The following is a 15,437-nucleotide window of genomic DNA, read 5'->3' as shown; positions in this document are numbered from 1 at the left end:
CGCTCGAATCTTTTTTTCCACAAAATTCTCTCTTATGCATCTGCTTGTTCCTCTCCCAGCAATTCAACACTCTTTCTATTAATGCAACGCCACCATTTTTTCTGGTTACCTATTCTTTTACCCTCGACGGCCATATCATACGCTTTCTTATCCCCAGGGGCTGCAGTCCCACCGAACCATATGACTACTCCATCTCATCCTGCTTTCTCAGTTTTATTTGTATTTTAATAACTCCCGCCCTTTTACCTAACCTACCTGTTTACTTATGTGACTCCTTTTAAATGAGCATCATATTCATTGGAGATCTGAATTTCAAGTCACCGGCCCTTGAGGGCTTGTTCTATATGAATAGTCTTTATCTTCTGAATAATAATAATAATAATAATAATAATAATAATAATAATAATAATAATAATAATAATAATAATAAACTTAATTTTCAGTTCAAGGCCATATACAGGGAATATACAAAGTACAGACAATAACATACACAATCTTGATACATAAGATAACATGATGAAAAATGAATAATCGGCAATATCCACACAGTTGCTGAAGTAGTATTAAAGATAATAATCACAATATTGGTAATGACAGTAATGATATTGAGAATAGTTAAAAAAACCATTAAGAGTTATATTAGCGAACACATCGTATATATTTAAATTCCAGCTAGAGACCTTAGGTGGTTACAGTAGTCCGGTCCAGAGGGCTAATCACGAAAATTTAACGTAGAAAAAAACTTAAATTGATAATATTCACAGTAATAATGAAAAAGCAAAATATAATTATAACACTTTTGGGATTCATCACATTCTGATCTTTGTCCTTTCCATGTCCCACGCTTCTTTTCTGTGTATTGCTCTCATTTCCGCAACATACAGCAGCACTGGGCTGATCCCTGTATTGTAGTTCGTAATCCTAAGTCTCAAAGGAATCTTCTTGCCAAGGATCGCCCCTGAAACGTGTCTACAATTACCTCAATGTGCTTTGATTAATTCTCTGCCACACCTCCATAGCACATCCACCCTCTTCGCTTAAGACAGAAGTAAATTGCTTGAAACTGTTTATTTGCTTTAATTCCTCTCCAGCTTTTGACCTTTCGTGTATAGTTCCTCTCTTCAGTCTGTACTGCTTAGCATTACTTCTGTTTTTTCAGCAACTGGCTTTGGCTCGTCCTCTTTACAGTCATCGCTGCCAAGCCATCATGTACCCCTCTCGAAGTTCTCCCTCTGTTTCTACCGTTAAATCCCGGCATCTGCAAATAGCAGATCCCATATCGTATTTCCTCACTCGTACTCACTTAGTACATCCATTACGACTACAGAGGGAAAACGGCCAGCTTATCTTTGATGTAATTCTACCTCGACTTCAAAAGCGTCTGTCCACTTGATACTGTTCTTGCTCTCGTGTATCATAGCTTTATCATACTTATGAGCCTATGTATTTATATATACACGTTATATATATATATATATATATAATATTATATATATATATATATATATATATATATTCACTGTTTGATTTATATATGTATATGCAGATATACCATAAGTCAAATGAAACACTGTGTATAAAATTAAAAGTGAACCACAAAAAATCTGAAAAGTGAGAAAACCTGTCATTATCAGCGTGGTCATTTTGGCCTAAGTATGACGATGTGTAAATTCCACATAATCGCAACAAAACTTGTTTTTTAACCCATCGTCACTGTTCCTCTAAATCAGTCTTTGCTAACTGCAACCGCTCTTCGCATTATCATTGTTGTAGGATAAAGAAAAGGATTGTCAGTGCAGAGGCTGATGTTTCTAGATGATTCATTGTTGTGTGAGGATGGTGTAGAACATTTGAAAGCGATTGTGAATAAGTTTGATTAAGAGTGGAGTGCGAACTAGAGAGATGGAATTGTAATTACTGATTTGAATGAAGGAAAATTTTGTTTGCTTTATTCGGGCATTTTGAAGAGAATGTAGCCATGGTGGCAGGATGAGGGGAGAGGAAATTCACGAAACAGGTAGCGTAAGGAAGAAAGCTGGATGTAGGCAGAATTAAAAGTGAAGGTTTTCTTTGGGTGTCAGTTTTACTCCAGGAAGGAATTTATGATTCGTTTCTCCATTGTGGAAACATAAAAACTGAGGATGCAGATGAAAGTTTAAGGTTAAAGAATTGAAAGAATTAGAAGTAAGGAGATATTAGGAAGTGATAAAAAGATATTAAAGGTGTGAAGATATTTGAAGATGGTTTATTTCTGTGGAGATACTCGGAGACTATTCTTTGGCAAAGAATGTATAGCACAAAACGGATGAGAGTGAAGAAGAGAAAAATACTAAGATGATGTGGAAGAGATATGAAATTTGAAAGACCTTAACATCACAAAAGGAGGATGTGAACACAGAGTAAGGGGCGAGTTCAGTGTGTGTGTGTGTGTGTAAAGCTTTAGGGTGCGTTCACGCTACGGTAAAGTTTGTCATTAATACACAGCAGTAACTTATCGCTAATATATCACAAACATGTTGACAGTAATTCAACGACCGTAAGTGGATAATGAACCTTTTGCCACTACTAGATAATAGGTCATTAACTCTATTTCAACCTGTTAGTCTATGCAATAAATTACCAACGTGTGTTTAAGTCAAGTTTGACTAAAGTGTGGAGGCACTTGTAGACACGTTGGTGGTGAGCATTCTGCGTATAAACATGTGGCTAATGTTGTGGAACTTTACATTTTTTATTCCATTTAACAAAAAGTACACACTCGCCACCTCGCTACTTTTAGATTAATTACTCACTGATAAGCAATCAGTTGTTTTATGCCTTAACTGCATGTTATCCTATTGAGTTAATTCTACATCATGACAATCTTTTTTTCTTATTCATAAAAAAAGAAATTGCAATCGAATTGGTGTCTGAAAACAAAGAAATCAGATTTTTAACAAAGGGTTAGTTTGACAAAAATCATTTCTTAATCTCCTGTGTAGTAACGATCCGTAACATTAGCCATATCATATTTTTGTCAACTGAAATATCTCGACAAAAATACTCGTATTTTCAGTAACGTTCAAATTTTCTAAGCTCCGTCCTTGGTATATTGTCAATAACAGATCTTAACAATTCAGATTTCATTACGGTAGAAATATTATGCTCCAAAGTTATTTGCACCTTACTGTTATCAATTTGCGACATTGCCTCATGAACCTGTTTCACCCTCGACAGAGACGTGGGTCTGCCCCGAGTCTCACTTCAAATGCACCAACGGCTTCTGCGTTCCGCTGGACGCCGTCTGCGACTTCGTCGACGACTGTCGGGACGCCTCGGACGAGCATGAATGCAGTAAGTGTTTATTTAATATCCTTTGGTTGTTTTCAATGAAGTTTGTTTGTATGGTGTTTTTACGTTGCATGGAACCACTGGTTATTCAGAAATGGGACCAACGGCTTTACGTGACTTCCTAACCACGTCTAGAATGAACTTCTATCACCAGAAATATACATCTCTCACTCCTCAATGGAATGGCCGAGAATCGAACTCGCGACCACCGAGGTGGGACGCCAACACCATACCAACCACGCCACTGAGGCGCTTCTTCAATGAAGTGATAAGTGTTGAAGCTCCTCTCAGTTCTCTTTGGTGATACCCAAATTTAAAAAATCGTAGAAATACAGAACTGGTACTCTTCGTGTTTACATAATAGAGTAATTCTTCAGGTCAACACCGTAGGGGGGTAGTGCCGTCAGTGCACCTCATGCGCTGCACTTAAGGCATTACTTAAGGTTCTTTGCAGCGTGCCTTCGGCCCCTAGCTACAACTACTGTACCTCCTTTCATATTCTCTTTCTTCATCTTCCTTTCCACCCTCTGCTAACACTTGATTTATAGTGCAAATGAGAGGTTTTCCTCCTTTTACACCTTTCAAACCTTATACTGTCAATTTCCGTTTCAGCGCTGAATGACCTTATAGGTCCCAGTGCTTGGCCTTTGGCCTAAATTGTGTATTCTGTTCTGTTCTTCAGGTCAAAAGGCTTTTCTTAAATGGTTTAAGGATCATATAGTATAAGTAGTCAGCCTTTGAGTGGCCAAAGAGAGAAATAGAATCAAATAAACTGAATGTTGCAATAAAAGCTCCGTGTAGTAACTTTCATCGGGTAGCTAATTCTCGCTACTGCAAGCCATTTAGAAACTTCCGAGTTTATCCCGAATGTTGGTATGTAAAAATGTAAATTTTAATATTATTCACGATAAACTGCGCATTCAACGTGGAATCTGTTTTTTTTATTTAGCTTATATCATCTGATTGTTCGATATTTGCTCAAGTACAGTCTCGTCTTCTCTCTCTCTCTCTCTCTCTCTCTCTCTCTCTCTCTCTCTCTCTCTCTCTCTCTCTCTCTCTCTCACTGATGTGGTTTTTTTAATGCTCTACGCCTAATTTCCACTTTCTTAAATTGATTATACAAGTTTTGAAGCCAAGACGTACTTATTAAAAAAAAATACTTTAGTTGCTTGCAGAAGTATTTTTGTTTTACTTATTTGACGTAAGTACTTTATTAAGACTTTAAATTGCATGTAATGTCATCTACACAAATTTAAATTACATTTTTATTTGGCGATCCTTCCAAACTGATTTAAACTAAATACATACACACATACATAAACACAACATGCATATAACTGTGTGTATGTATGTGTGTGTGCATATAGGATAGCAAGCACAGTCGGTTTTTTATCTTGTATATATTTTCTTAAGACGTTTGTTTTTTTATTCCTCCGAACGATTTGCTTACATTTCTTCGAAATTTGTCACATCTCGTATAACTTTTAAGAGAGTCCAAAGGGCCATGTGCCAGAACGAGATCACGCGTTCAGAGCAGCCAGTGTCGTTTTTACCTTAGAATAGAAAACTGCTCGTAAAGAGACGTGTTCGCTGTAAGAGATGATTGAGTAGTGGACATGTCAGAGAGACAGTGTGTACTTCATCTTTTTCCTTGTGATTTTTTGTTTTTGTTTTTGTTTTTAGAGGCATGCTTTAAGTATTTTTTTTTTTAGGAGGCCGCTTTTATGAGGCGATAATGTCGTTTCCTGTCACTACATTTCATAATTACTGTGTCTCATTTTTGTGTTGTTAGTAGTAAGGAGAAACGGGTCTTTTGCGAAAACTAATCACTTTATGTATTTTATAGACCATGAAAAAATTGGTATGGCGTCTGCCACTAAATGCTATAACATCACAAGGATCACGTAACTATATACACACTGCAAGGCCAAGAATGAAATATTAAAAAAGCATAAGTACTTACCTTGCGCTTTCACGTATCTAATATACACATTTTCACGTTAAGTACTGTACTCTGAACAGTACAATGTGTATTAAATAAATACACGAAAGCGCCAAGTACTTGTGCCTTTTAGGAGTACTACTATGAGATTTATGGCCTCTGTAACACGGTTTTTTGGACTTTGCTCCTTATCAAAGCATCGGATGTAGCTGAAAGTTGACATATGTATATTTTACAACCACACACAAATTTTGTCAGTATTATCAATAACCTAAACCCGATAGTTTTAATTTTTATAGAGTAAAAATCATCTAGCCGATGCCATGGCCAATGATTACGAGCCAAGAGTCGAAAAACATTCATTACGTAAGCAAGGTAAACACCGCTTTACGAAATGTTGCCCCGCCCATCCACCAGACAGTAACTCATTCACCGTCGGCTCTGAAACCCATAGCAGTCAAGAATGGCTAAAGGGATTTGGAATTGTCCCCGTGGTTGCAAAACTGCATTTATCTTGCAACTTGCAACTTTATACAGTCAAGAGAAAGCCCGTGGCCATACTTACTATAGCCTGAATAGGTAATTATTCAGTTTCTAGTTTAAATCCAATGTTTATAGTCTGATTTGTATTTAGTGTAACGTGATTATAATTCTTGTAATGTCATTCAGGATTTTGAACATTTCCCATTAACTATTCATTATCCCACCAAGAGAGAGAAAGAGAGAGATTGTATGTAAACAGTCTTTATATAACTATTTTTGTTAAAATAAGATTTTTATCCAAAGTAAATACAAGCATATATGTGCTAAAATCTCCAGCAGACCAACGGATCATCCGATATAATTTTTTTTCTTCTTCTTTAGGCCGTCCGACCGTGTTGGATATAAAGACTTTATGAATTGCGGAACGATACATAAAAGTGGGTGGGGTATCTATGCTAACGTAGTAATACTACTGTAGCAGTAGTGCCGCAACAGTAGTTATACAGTAATATACATGAATTAAACGTTTAGGCCAACTGCTGGGATCCTTGAGGATCATTTAGCACTTCTTACAACTACTCGAGAAATGAGTTTTTATAGCCAGAAGTTAAATTTTATAATCCAACAATGCCCATGATAGCCATGATAGTGTTATCCTGAATTATAACGAGGCCAAAGTGGGTGGAGCCTCATGAAGTCATCATTCTGACGATAATTATTGGTGAAGGTTTAAAGCCAAAATACAGTACTGGCTATTTTTTTTTTTTTAGTAATTAGGTAGATAGCCAATGAATAAAATTTGCTTGACATTGGATATAGCTGTTATCAAATCAAGCTTGTCTACTATGTTTTTGAAAATTACCAACTATTCCCTAAACCTTGTCAATCTGATTGTGACCTATAAAGGACACTGTAATTTCTTTAGAGTTTTTGTATTTATTAACATATTTTGTTGGTTTGTTCATTATGACAATTATCAGTGGAGAGGTTTCAGAGTTCATAAAGGTGTACTGCTTTGCTTGTATTTAAATTTGTATGTCATTGTTGCCAGAGGTTTAGCCTTCGTTACTTATAGCCAATCATCCATCGAGAAAGAAAGAAGAAATGCTGTCATAAGTTACGTAACGAGTGCGTTCGAAATCTTTTCTCTTCAAAAAAAGGCACTTTTACATTATAAGTACCAAATTTATTCAACCTACGCAATGCAGAATACAGTCAAAATTTATGTGTAGATATAATGTGTATTCTGAATAAGCGTTATATTTATGAAATGCATAGATAAAAAGTTGTTGCGAAAAATCTCATAGTAAGTAATGTCGGGCCTAGGACACCCCTTCGATTTTTACTTGCAATGGCTGTAGTAGTGCATGCTTTATTATAAGGATCATATGCTAATATATCAAACTGCAAATTGCTATGGTATTATCAACATAGCTCTTTTATCATATCAATATATTCAGGCGGTCATTAATCATGGAACTTGATACTGTATAAATGGATTTTCCCCTAAAGTAAGTGATCATCAGCGATAACATTGTTCCCGTTCAGTAAGCTGTTGATGAACTGCTGTTTCAATGATTATCGACCGAAATGTTAAATTATATATTTGTTGTTGCGATAATAAACCTTATTTATCGCCTTTGTTATAGCACGCGTTTTTTTTTTTTGTTTTTTTTTCTATATCTGTTTTAGTAGTAATGTTTTAGACTCTTGTTGAATGTTTCCGCTCGGGATGAATGCAAGGCCTTGCGCTGCGACGTGAACTATGTTGCATATACGCTAATAGTGCGGTGCCTAGGACTTGTTTTGCCACAAAGTCTACTTCCAGTGCAGATAGGAATTCTTCAGCATCGTCCCACAGGCTCCTGTTAAAGAAGATGAGCTTGAGTCAGTAAATGGCTACAACTTTCCAATCCCAGTGCGTCAAAGCTAATTTGCAAATGTTTCTACTTTTATTAAGATTCTTAACCAAATCAAATAAGGACCGTACGCAGTATCCTTCATTACTCTTCTTCTTTCGTCTCGTCATTATTGATAGTGTGTTTCTTGCCTGTGAATTGCAGTCACTGTTCCGCATTACTATTTTTTTTTTATTATTGACCATACCTTCCTGCTTATGGTTGCTGAATTCCCCAAAAATTCCGATGTTTACTGAATGCAATGATAATTTACAAAATACTTTTTTGTTGAAAACCATGATAGTTTCTAATTATAGACCTAATGGATTTAATTAACTTTTTCTACAAGCGAAAACCATGTTCGATTTCTATTTTAGAATGAGTTCTTGATCAGGAGTCGGACCTCAAATGATTTATCGGTCAGATACAGCTGCCACCATTTGACAATAGGCCTTAAGTAAATTATGACCTGATTTTACAAGAGGTTGCCATAATTCAACTTCCCTTAATGAATATTAAGTGGCATAATAACTTACGTGGGTAGGGCTCCCAGTTATTAAGCACCTTGTGTGGTCCTGGTAACGTCAGTAACCGAGGATTGCAAGTTTTACGAAAAAGTGTCATATTCCGGTAACTTGTTCAGAGAAATTGCTTTGATTATCTTCAAGCTTAAGTTCCTCTGACGTTGCCTGTTCACGAGTACAAGAATTGAACTTGTAGTTCAGCCTAGACTACTAATTAATCCGATTAACACTGTCCTCTCTTGTTTACTGGTTGTGTTACTCGTCCCTTCCCTTAGATTAGAGAACTCTCCGTTACAGACAAGGTCCATGTTAATTCTCGACTTGACATGGAAACTTTAGATGTATATAGAAACTTCAGAGGGCTGTTCTTGTTCGGCGCATTAGATATAAGATAGTATGAATTAACCAAGAAAAATCGTACACACACATTGTATATATATATATATATATATATATATTATATATATATATATATATATATTATGTACGTATGTATGTATGTGTGTGTGCATGCAAATATGTGTATTAAATATATATGTATGCATATACATTTACATTTATATTTTTGTGTGTTTGTATGTGTGTTTTGGCGGCTCCTTTATGAAAAAGAATGGATTAAAAGTTAGATGTTTTCAGCATTGATTATTCTCAACTTCATTTTTTTCTACGTGGCTTCCTTTCTTCAAATGTCAGTGTTTTTAAGATCCTTAGAAAAGTTTAATTATATTTTGTACTTTAAAATATCTTGAAATTCGATCTGTCCTAATTTGCCTATTATATGCTACTAACCCTTTTGTTTCTGAATTGCGTGATGCTTCTCTTGAACGAGTTTTATTTCTCGGATCGCTTTCTGAACCTCCCAGATAGTTAGGCTTATGTTTATGTCATAAATTCATTACACTATTAGGGACAAAACCATCGTGTTTGTGGTTGGGTTTCTTTCTTGACCGCGGTGTCTAATATTTATGTCCTGTTTGGATTGAATCGAAGATAATCCACCTGACGAACGAACGGGGACATTCCATTTCTTTCCTCTAAACACAGGCGTAACTAGGAGTCTATTAATGGGGATGGGGGGAGGGCATCTGGGGGCACAGCTGAATATGGCGGGGCACTGGGCATGCACAAATCATAATTTTCATTCTTTTTTTTAAGTCCTGTGGAAAGATATTAAGGTTGTTTTAAAATATTTAAGCCTATCAATTTGTGAGTCGGGTTCTAATATAAAAGAAAATTGTTTTATTTCTTACAGTTAATATATTAAAACTCAACTTATCTTCATATAAAAAAAACAGCCAAACTACTTGATGTATAAAACTTTAACATTTACAACAACAACAACAACAACAATAATAATAATAATAATAATAATAATAATAATAATAATAATAATAATAATAATATAATAATAATAATAATAATAGCATGCAATAATAATAATAATAATAATAATAATAATAATAATATGAAAATTAAGCTTAGGCTTTTACTACAACATCGCCTCTGAAGTAGGTGATTATTTCCCAGCCAAATACAAGACTAAAATAACCACTACTACGTATAATGCTGACAGTATTTCTGACTAGAATTTAACAATAATTGACAAAATTGTTTTGTGTCCAGAACATGATACACTTGTAAGAAGAGACTTTTGCTGTCTCTTTCATCTTTTCTATTTTTATTTTAAATCATTTTTTTTTACGAGCTCCGTGATTTAACTGGTCAATCGAGGCGAGAGTCAGTGCCTCTTGTACCAAGTTCAGCCAGCGAATGACAGGGTCTGTCGTTGACTTTTAATTCTATAATAATACTTTCAAACGGATCAGTTTTCCTGCTCGTTTAATCTTTTGTGTGTGTGTGTTTGATAGTAATCAAAGGCGCCTGTGAATAGTTCTTCAGCCATAAACCTCACTTTCTTAACATTTGATTATATTGAAAGGTAATGATTTGGTTATGTGCCATTATTATTATTATTATTATTATTATTATTATTTTTTTTTTTTTTTTTTTTTTTTTTTGCTCATCACAGTCCTCCAATTCGACTGGGTGGTATTTATAGTGTGGGGTTCCGGGCTGCATCCTGCCTCCTTAGGAGTCCATCACTCTTCTTACTATGTGTGCCGTTTCTAGGATCACACTCTTCTGCATGAGTCCTGGAGCTACTTCAGCCTCCTAGTTTTTTCTAGATTCCTTTTCAGGGATCTTGGGATCGTGCCTAGTGCTCCTATGATTATGGGTACGATTTCCACTGGCATATCCCATATCCTTCTTATTTCTATTTTCAGATCTTGATACTTATCCATTTTTCCCTCTCTTTCTCTTCAACTCTGGTGTCCCATGGTATTGCGACATCAATGAGTGATACTTTCTTCTTGACCTTGTCAATCAACGTCACGTCTGGTCTGTTTGCACGTATCACCCTATCCGTTCTGATACCATAGTCCCAGAGGATCTTTGCCTGATCGTTTTCTATCACTCCTTCAGGTTGGTGCTCGTACCACTTATTACTGCAAGGTAGCTGATGTTCCTTGCACAGGCTCCAGTGGAGGGCTTTTGCTACTGAATCATGCCTCTTTTTGTACTGGTTCTGTGCAAGTGCCGGGCATTCACTTGCTATGTGGTTTATGGTTTCACTTTTCGTATTGCACTTCCTACATATGGGAGAGATGTTATTTCCGTCTATCGTACTTTGAACATATCTGGTTCTTAGGGCCTGATCTTGTGCCGCTGTTATCATTCCTTCAGTTTCCTTCTTTAGCTCTCCCTCTGTAGCCATTGCCAATTGTCATCGCTGGCTAGTTCTTTAGTCTGTCTCATGTATTGTCCGTGCATTGGTTTGTTGTGCCAGTCCTCTGTTCTTTCTGTCTCCTGTCTCTGTATATTTCTGGGTCTTCGTCTGCTTTTATTAGTCCTTCTTCCCATGCACTTTTTAGCCACTCGTCTTCACTAGTTTTCAGATATTGCCCCAGTGCTCTGTTTTCGATGTTGACGCAGTCCCCTATACTTAGTAGTCCTCTCCCTCCTTCCTTTCGTGTTATGTATAGTCTGTCCGTATTTGCTCTTGGGTGTAGTGCTTTGTGTATTGTCATATGTTTCCTGGTTTTCTGATCTATGCTGCGGAGTTCTGCCTTCGTCCATTCGACTATTCCTGCGCTGTATCTGATTACTGGCACTGCCCATGTGTTTATGGCTTTTATCATATTTCCGGCGTTGAGTTTTGACTTGAGTATCGCCTTGAGTCTCTGCATATATTCTTTCCTGATCGTGTCCTTCATCTCTTGGTGTTTTATATCTCCTCCTTCCATTATTCCCAGGTATTTGTATCCTGTCTCATCTATGTGTTTGATGTTGCTCCCATCTGGTAGCTTTATCCCTTCAGTTCTCGTTACTTTGCCTTTTTGTATGTTGACTAAGGCGCATTTTTCTATTCCAAACTCCATCCTGATGTCCCCAGATACAATCCTTACAGTCTGGATTAGGGTATCTATTTCCTTGATGCTCTTACCATACAGCTTGATGTCGTCCATGAACATCAGATGGTTGATTCTGTTGCCTCTTTTCTTGAGTTGGTACCCGGCATCCATCTTCTGTAGTACTTTTGTCATGGGAATCATGGCTACTACGAAGAGTAGTGGGGACAGTGAGTCGCCCTGGAAGATCCCTCTCCTGATATTAACCTCTGCTAGTCTTATTCCAGAGCTTGTAAGTATTGTATTCCAGTTGCGCATTGTATTTTTGAGGAAGCTGATGTTTTCCTCTGCCCCATATATTTTCAGGCATTCTATTAGCCATGTGTGTGGTATCATGTCGAAGGCTTTCTTATAGTCTATCCATGCCATGCTTAGGTTGGTTTTCCTTCTCCTACTGTTCTTCATTACCATTTTGTCTATCAGGAGCTGGTCTTTTGTGCCCCTACACTTCCTTCTGCAGCCTTTCTGTTGGTGGGGGATGGTGTTTGTCTCCTCTAGGTAGTTGTATAGCCTTTCACTGATGATACCTGTTAGTAACTTCCACATTATTGGTAGGCAGGTGATAGGCCTGTAGTTACTGGCTATATTTCCCTTACTCTTGTCTTTTAGTACTAAGGATGTTCTTCCTGTGGTCATCCATTTGGGTGCTTGGTGATTTGAGATACAATGCTGGAGTTGTTCTGCTATTCGTGGGTGTAGGGCCTTGAAGTTTTTGAGCCAGTATCCATGGACTTCATCGGGACCTGGGGCTTTCCAGTTTGGCATTTTCTTTAGTTGGTGTCTGACTGTGTCTGTCGTGATGTCTGTGAATCTTTGTTTTATTCTCCATGTTTATTATTATTATTATTATATTATTTATTAGTATTATTATATTATTATTTAATTAGTTTTAATTAATTATTAATTATTTATTTATTATTTTATTTAATTTATTTCTTATTTATTTATTCATTTTTTTGGTCTATCACAGTCCTCTAATTCGACTGGGTGGTATTTATAGTGTGGGGTTCCGGGTTGCATCCTGCCTCTTAGGAGTCCATCACTTTTCTTACTATGTGCGCCGTTTCTAGGATCACACTCTTCTGCATGAGACCTGGAGCTACTTCAGCCTCTAGTTTTTCTAGATTCCTTTTCAGGGATCTTGGGATCGTGCCTAGTGTTCCTATGATTATGGGTACAATTTCCACTGGCATATCCCATATCCTTCTTATTTCTATTTTCAGGTCTTGATACTTATCCATTTTTTCCCTTTCTTTCTCCTCAACTCTGGTGTCCCATGGTATTGCGACATCAATGAGTGATACTTTCTTCTTGACTTTGTCAATCAACGTCACGTCTGGTCTATTTGCACGTATCACCCTATCTGTTCTGATACTATAGTCCCAGAGGATCTTTGCCTGATCGTTTATTATCACTCCTTCAGGTTGGTGCTCGTACCACTTATTAATGCAAGGTAGCTGATGTTTCTTGCACAGGCTCCAGTGGAGGGCTTTTGCCACTGAATCATGCCTCCTTTTGTACTGGTTCTGTGCAAGTGCCAGACATTCGCTTGCTATTGGTTTATTGGTTTCATTTTTTGTATTGCACTTCCTACATATGGGAGAGATGTTATTTCCATCTATCGTTCTTTGAACATATCTGGTTCTTAGGGCCTGATCTTGTGCCGCTGTTATCATTCCTACAGTTTCCTTCTTGAGCTCTCCCCTCTGTAGCCATTGCCATTTGTCATCACTGGTTAGTTCTTTAGTCTGTCTCATGTATTGTCCGTGCATTGGTTTGTTGTGCTAGTCCTCTGTTCTGTTTGTCATTCTCCTGTCTCTGTATATTTCTGGGTCTTCGTCTACTTTTAGTAGTCCTTCTTCCCATGCACTCTTGAGCCACTCGTCCTCACTGGTTTTCAGATATTGCCCCAGTGCTCTGTTCTCGATGTTGACGCAGTCTTCTATACTTTGTAGTCCTCTCCCCCCTTCCTCTGTGTTAGCAGTCTTCTATACTTTGTAGTCCTCTCCCCCCTTCCTCTGTGTTAGCAGTCTTCTATACTTTGTAGTCCTCTCCCCCCTTCCTCTCGTGTTATGTATAGTCCGTCCGTATTTGCTCTTGGATGCAGTGCTTTGTGCATTGTCATATGTTTCCTGGTTTTCTGATCTATGCTGCGGAGTTCTGCCTTCGTCCATTCCACTATTCCTGCGCTGTATCTGATTACTGGCACTGCCCATGTGTTTATGGCTTTTATCATATTTCCGGCGTTGAGTTTTGACTTGAGTATCGCCTTGAGTCTCTGCATATATTCTTTCTTGATCGTTTTATATCCCCTCCTTCCATTATTCCTAGGTATTTGTATCCCGTCTCATCTATGTTTGCTGTTGCTCCCATCTGGTAACTTTATCCCTTCAGTCCTTGTTACTTTGCCCTTTTGTATGGTGACTAAGGCACATTTTTCTATTCCAAACTCCATCCATTATTACTATTATTATTAATTATTATTTAAAAAATACCCATAGTAGTATGAATCTTAATATGGCGAAACAAATCCACAGTTATGTATGTGTACATATAATTAATGTAAATCTGTACAGATAGCTTTCGAGAATATGTACAGATTTATCTTTAAATATGTGTGCATATACATAATACATTTACATAACTGTGGATTTTTTCTCCATTATTATTATCATTAACTTAAAGTTTAATTTAAAGGCGAATATTTTCAGTATTTTTATTTTTTGTTCTTAAGCCGTATGATAGCTAGAAGATTATAGCTTTCAAAGTTTTGATCAGGACGTAGCATAAAGTTAGTCCTCTGAAGGATGGTACATATCATACGGTCCCGTTTAGTAAAGATGCTGTGCTTATGAGATCATTCAAAACTCTATTACTCTATTGCCGTATATTTTATTTCGATAACCGAATTCATTATCATAATGTAAAACTTTGAACAGTTTTTAATCAAATTTATATAACAATGACAGCCTTTATGTACAATTACGTTTTGTAACTACGTTGTCAATTTATTTTTTCGGTGCTGCTTTGGGTCGCTCCTGATTGGCTGTTGATGAGCTAGTATCCCTCAGGAGAGGTGGACCATACATCCTGCCTATGTGAACTCTCGAGAGAGACTGAGAGTTTCCAGCCCTGTGATTAGCTTATCAACAGCCAATCAGGAGCGTCAGAAGAGACTGGCCTAGACATCAGATGCGCGGTTGATGTGAATCTACTTTAGCACCTCGGAGGTAACGCCTAGATACTAAGCCAAAGTAGCACCATTTTTTCTGTGGTTCGTATCCCACAGTCAGCTGTAGGCCCCGTTGCTAAGTAACCAATTGGTTCTTAGCCACGTAAAACTATCTGATCCTTCGTGCCAGCCTTAGGAGTGGTCTGGTAAAACTAAGATATATTTAACTTTTGCTACATACTGTAAAGGGAAAATGTCACAAAGGATATTAATAATCATTAAAGATATATGCATATGCATTTTCATTATGGTCGCCAAATGCTGCTAATCCGTCAGAATTGTTTAGATATACTATATCAATCCCCAAAGAGTGAGGAATAACCGCTCTGGCATTTATCCACGAGAAACTGTGTTACTCAATAATATGAACTCACGTCCCGATAGACCAAAGGTTTGGAATTTTAGTCTTGCAATGATATTTCAATTTCAACCTCAAAGTATCGTAATTGTTTCTTTGATTTGAATTTGAACTTCAAGGTATCGCAGTTGCTTTTTTGTTTAGATTTGAACTTCAACGTATCGCAAATTTGAACTTCAAAGTATCGCAATTGTTTCTTT

The 15,437-nt window shown here is 37.0% G+C and overlaps 1 protein-coding gene across 1 annotated transcript in view; it reads left to right on the top strand.

Moving 5' to 3' along the window:
• LOC135198562 (G-protein coupled receptor GRL101-like) overlaps positions 1–15,437 on the top strand; it is a 125,667-nt gene that overhangs the window by 15,958 nt on the left and 94,272 nt on the right. The window contains exon 4 of the mRNA XM_064226262.1: positions 3,217–3,333. Coding sequence (XP_064082332.1) covers positions 3,217–3,333 — 117 coding nt within the window. The remainder of the gene's footprint in view (positions 1–3,216; positions 3,334–15,437) is intronic.

This window comes from Macrobrachium nipponense, chromosome 22, assembly GCF_015104395.2.
Source record: "Macrobrachium nipponense isolate FS-2020 chromosome 22, ASM1510439v2, whole genome shotgun sequence".
Lineage (NCBI taxonomy): Eukaryota > Metazoa > Arthropoda > Malacostraca > Decapoda > Palaemonidae > Macrobrachium > Macrobrachium nipponense.
The sequence above is the reverse complement of the archived record's forward strand: the minus strand, read 5'-3'. Positions and strand labels throughout refer to the sequence as shown.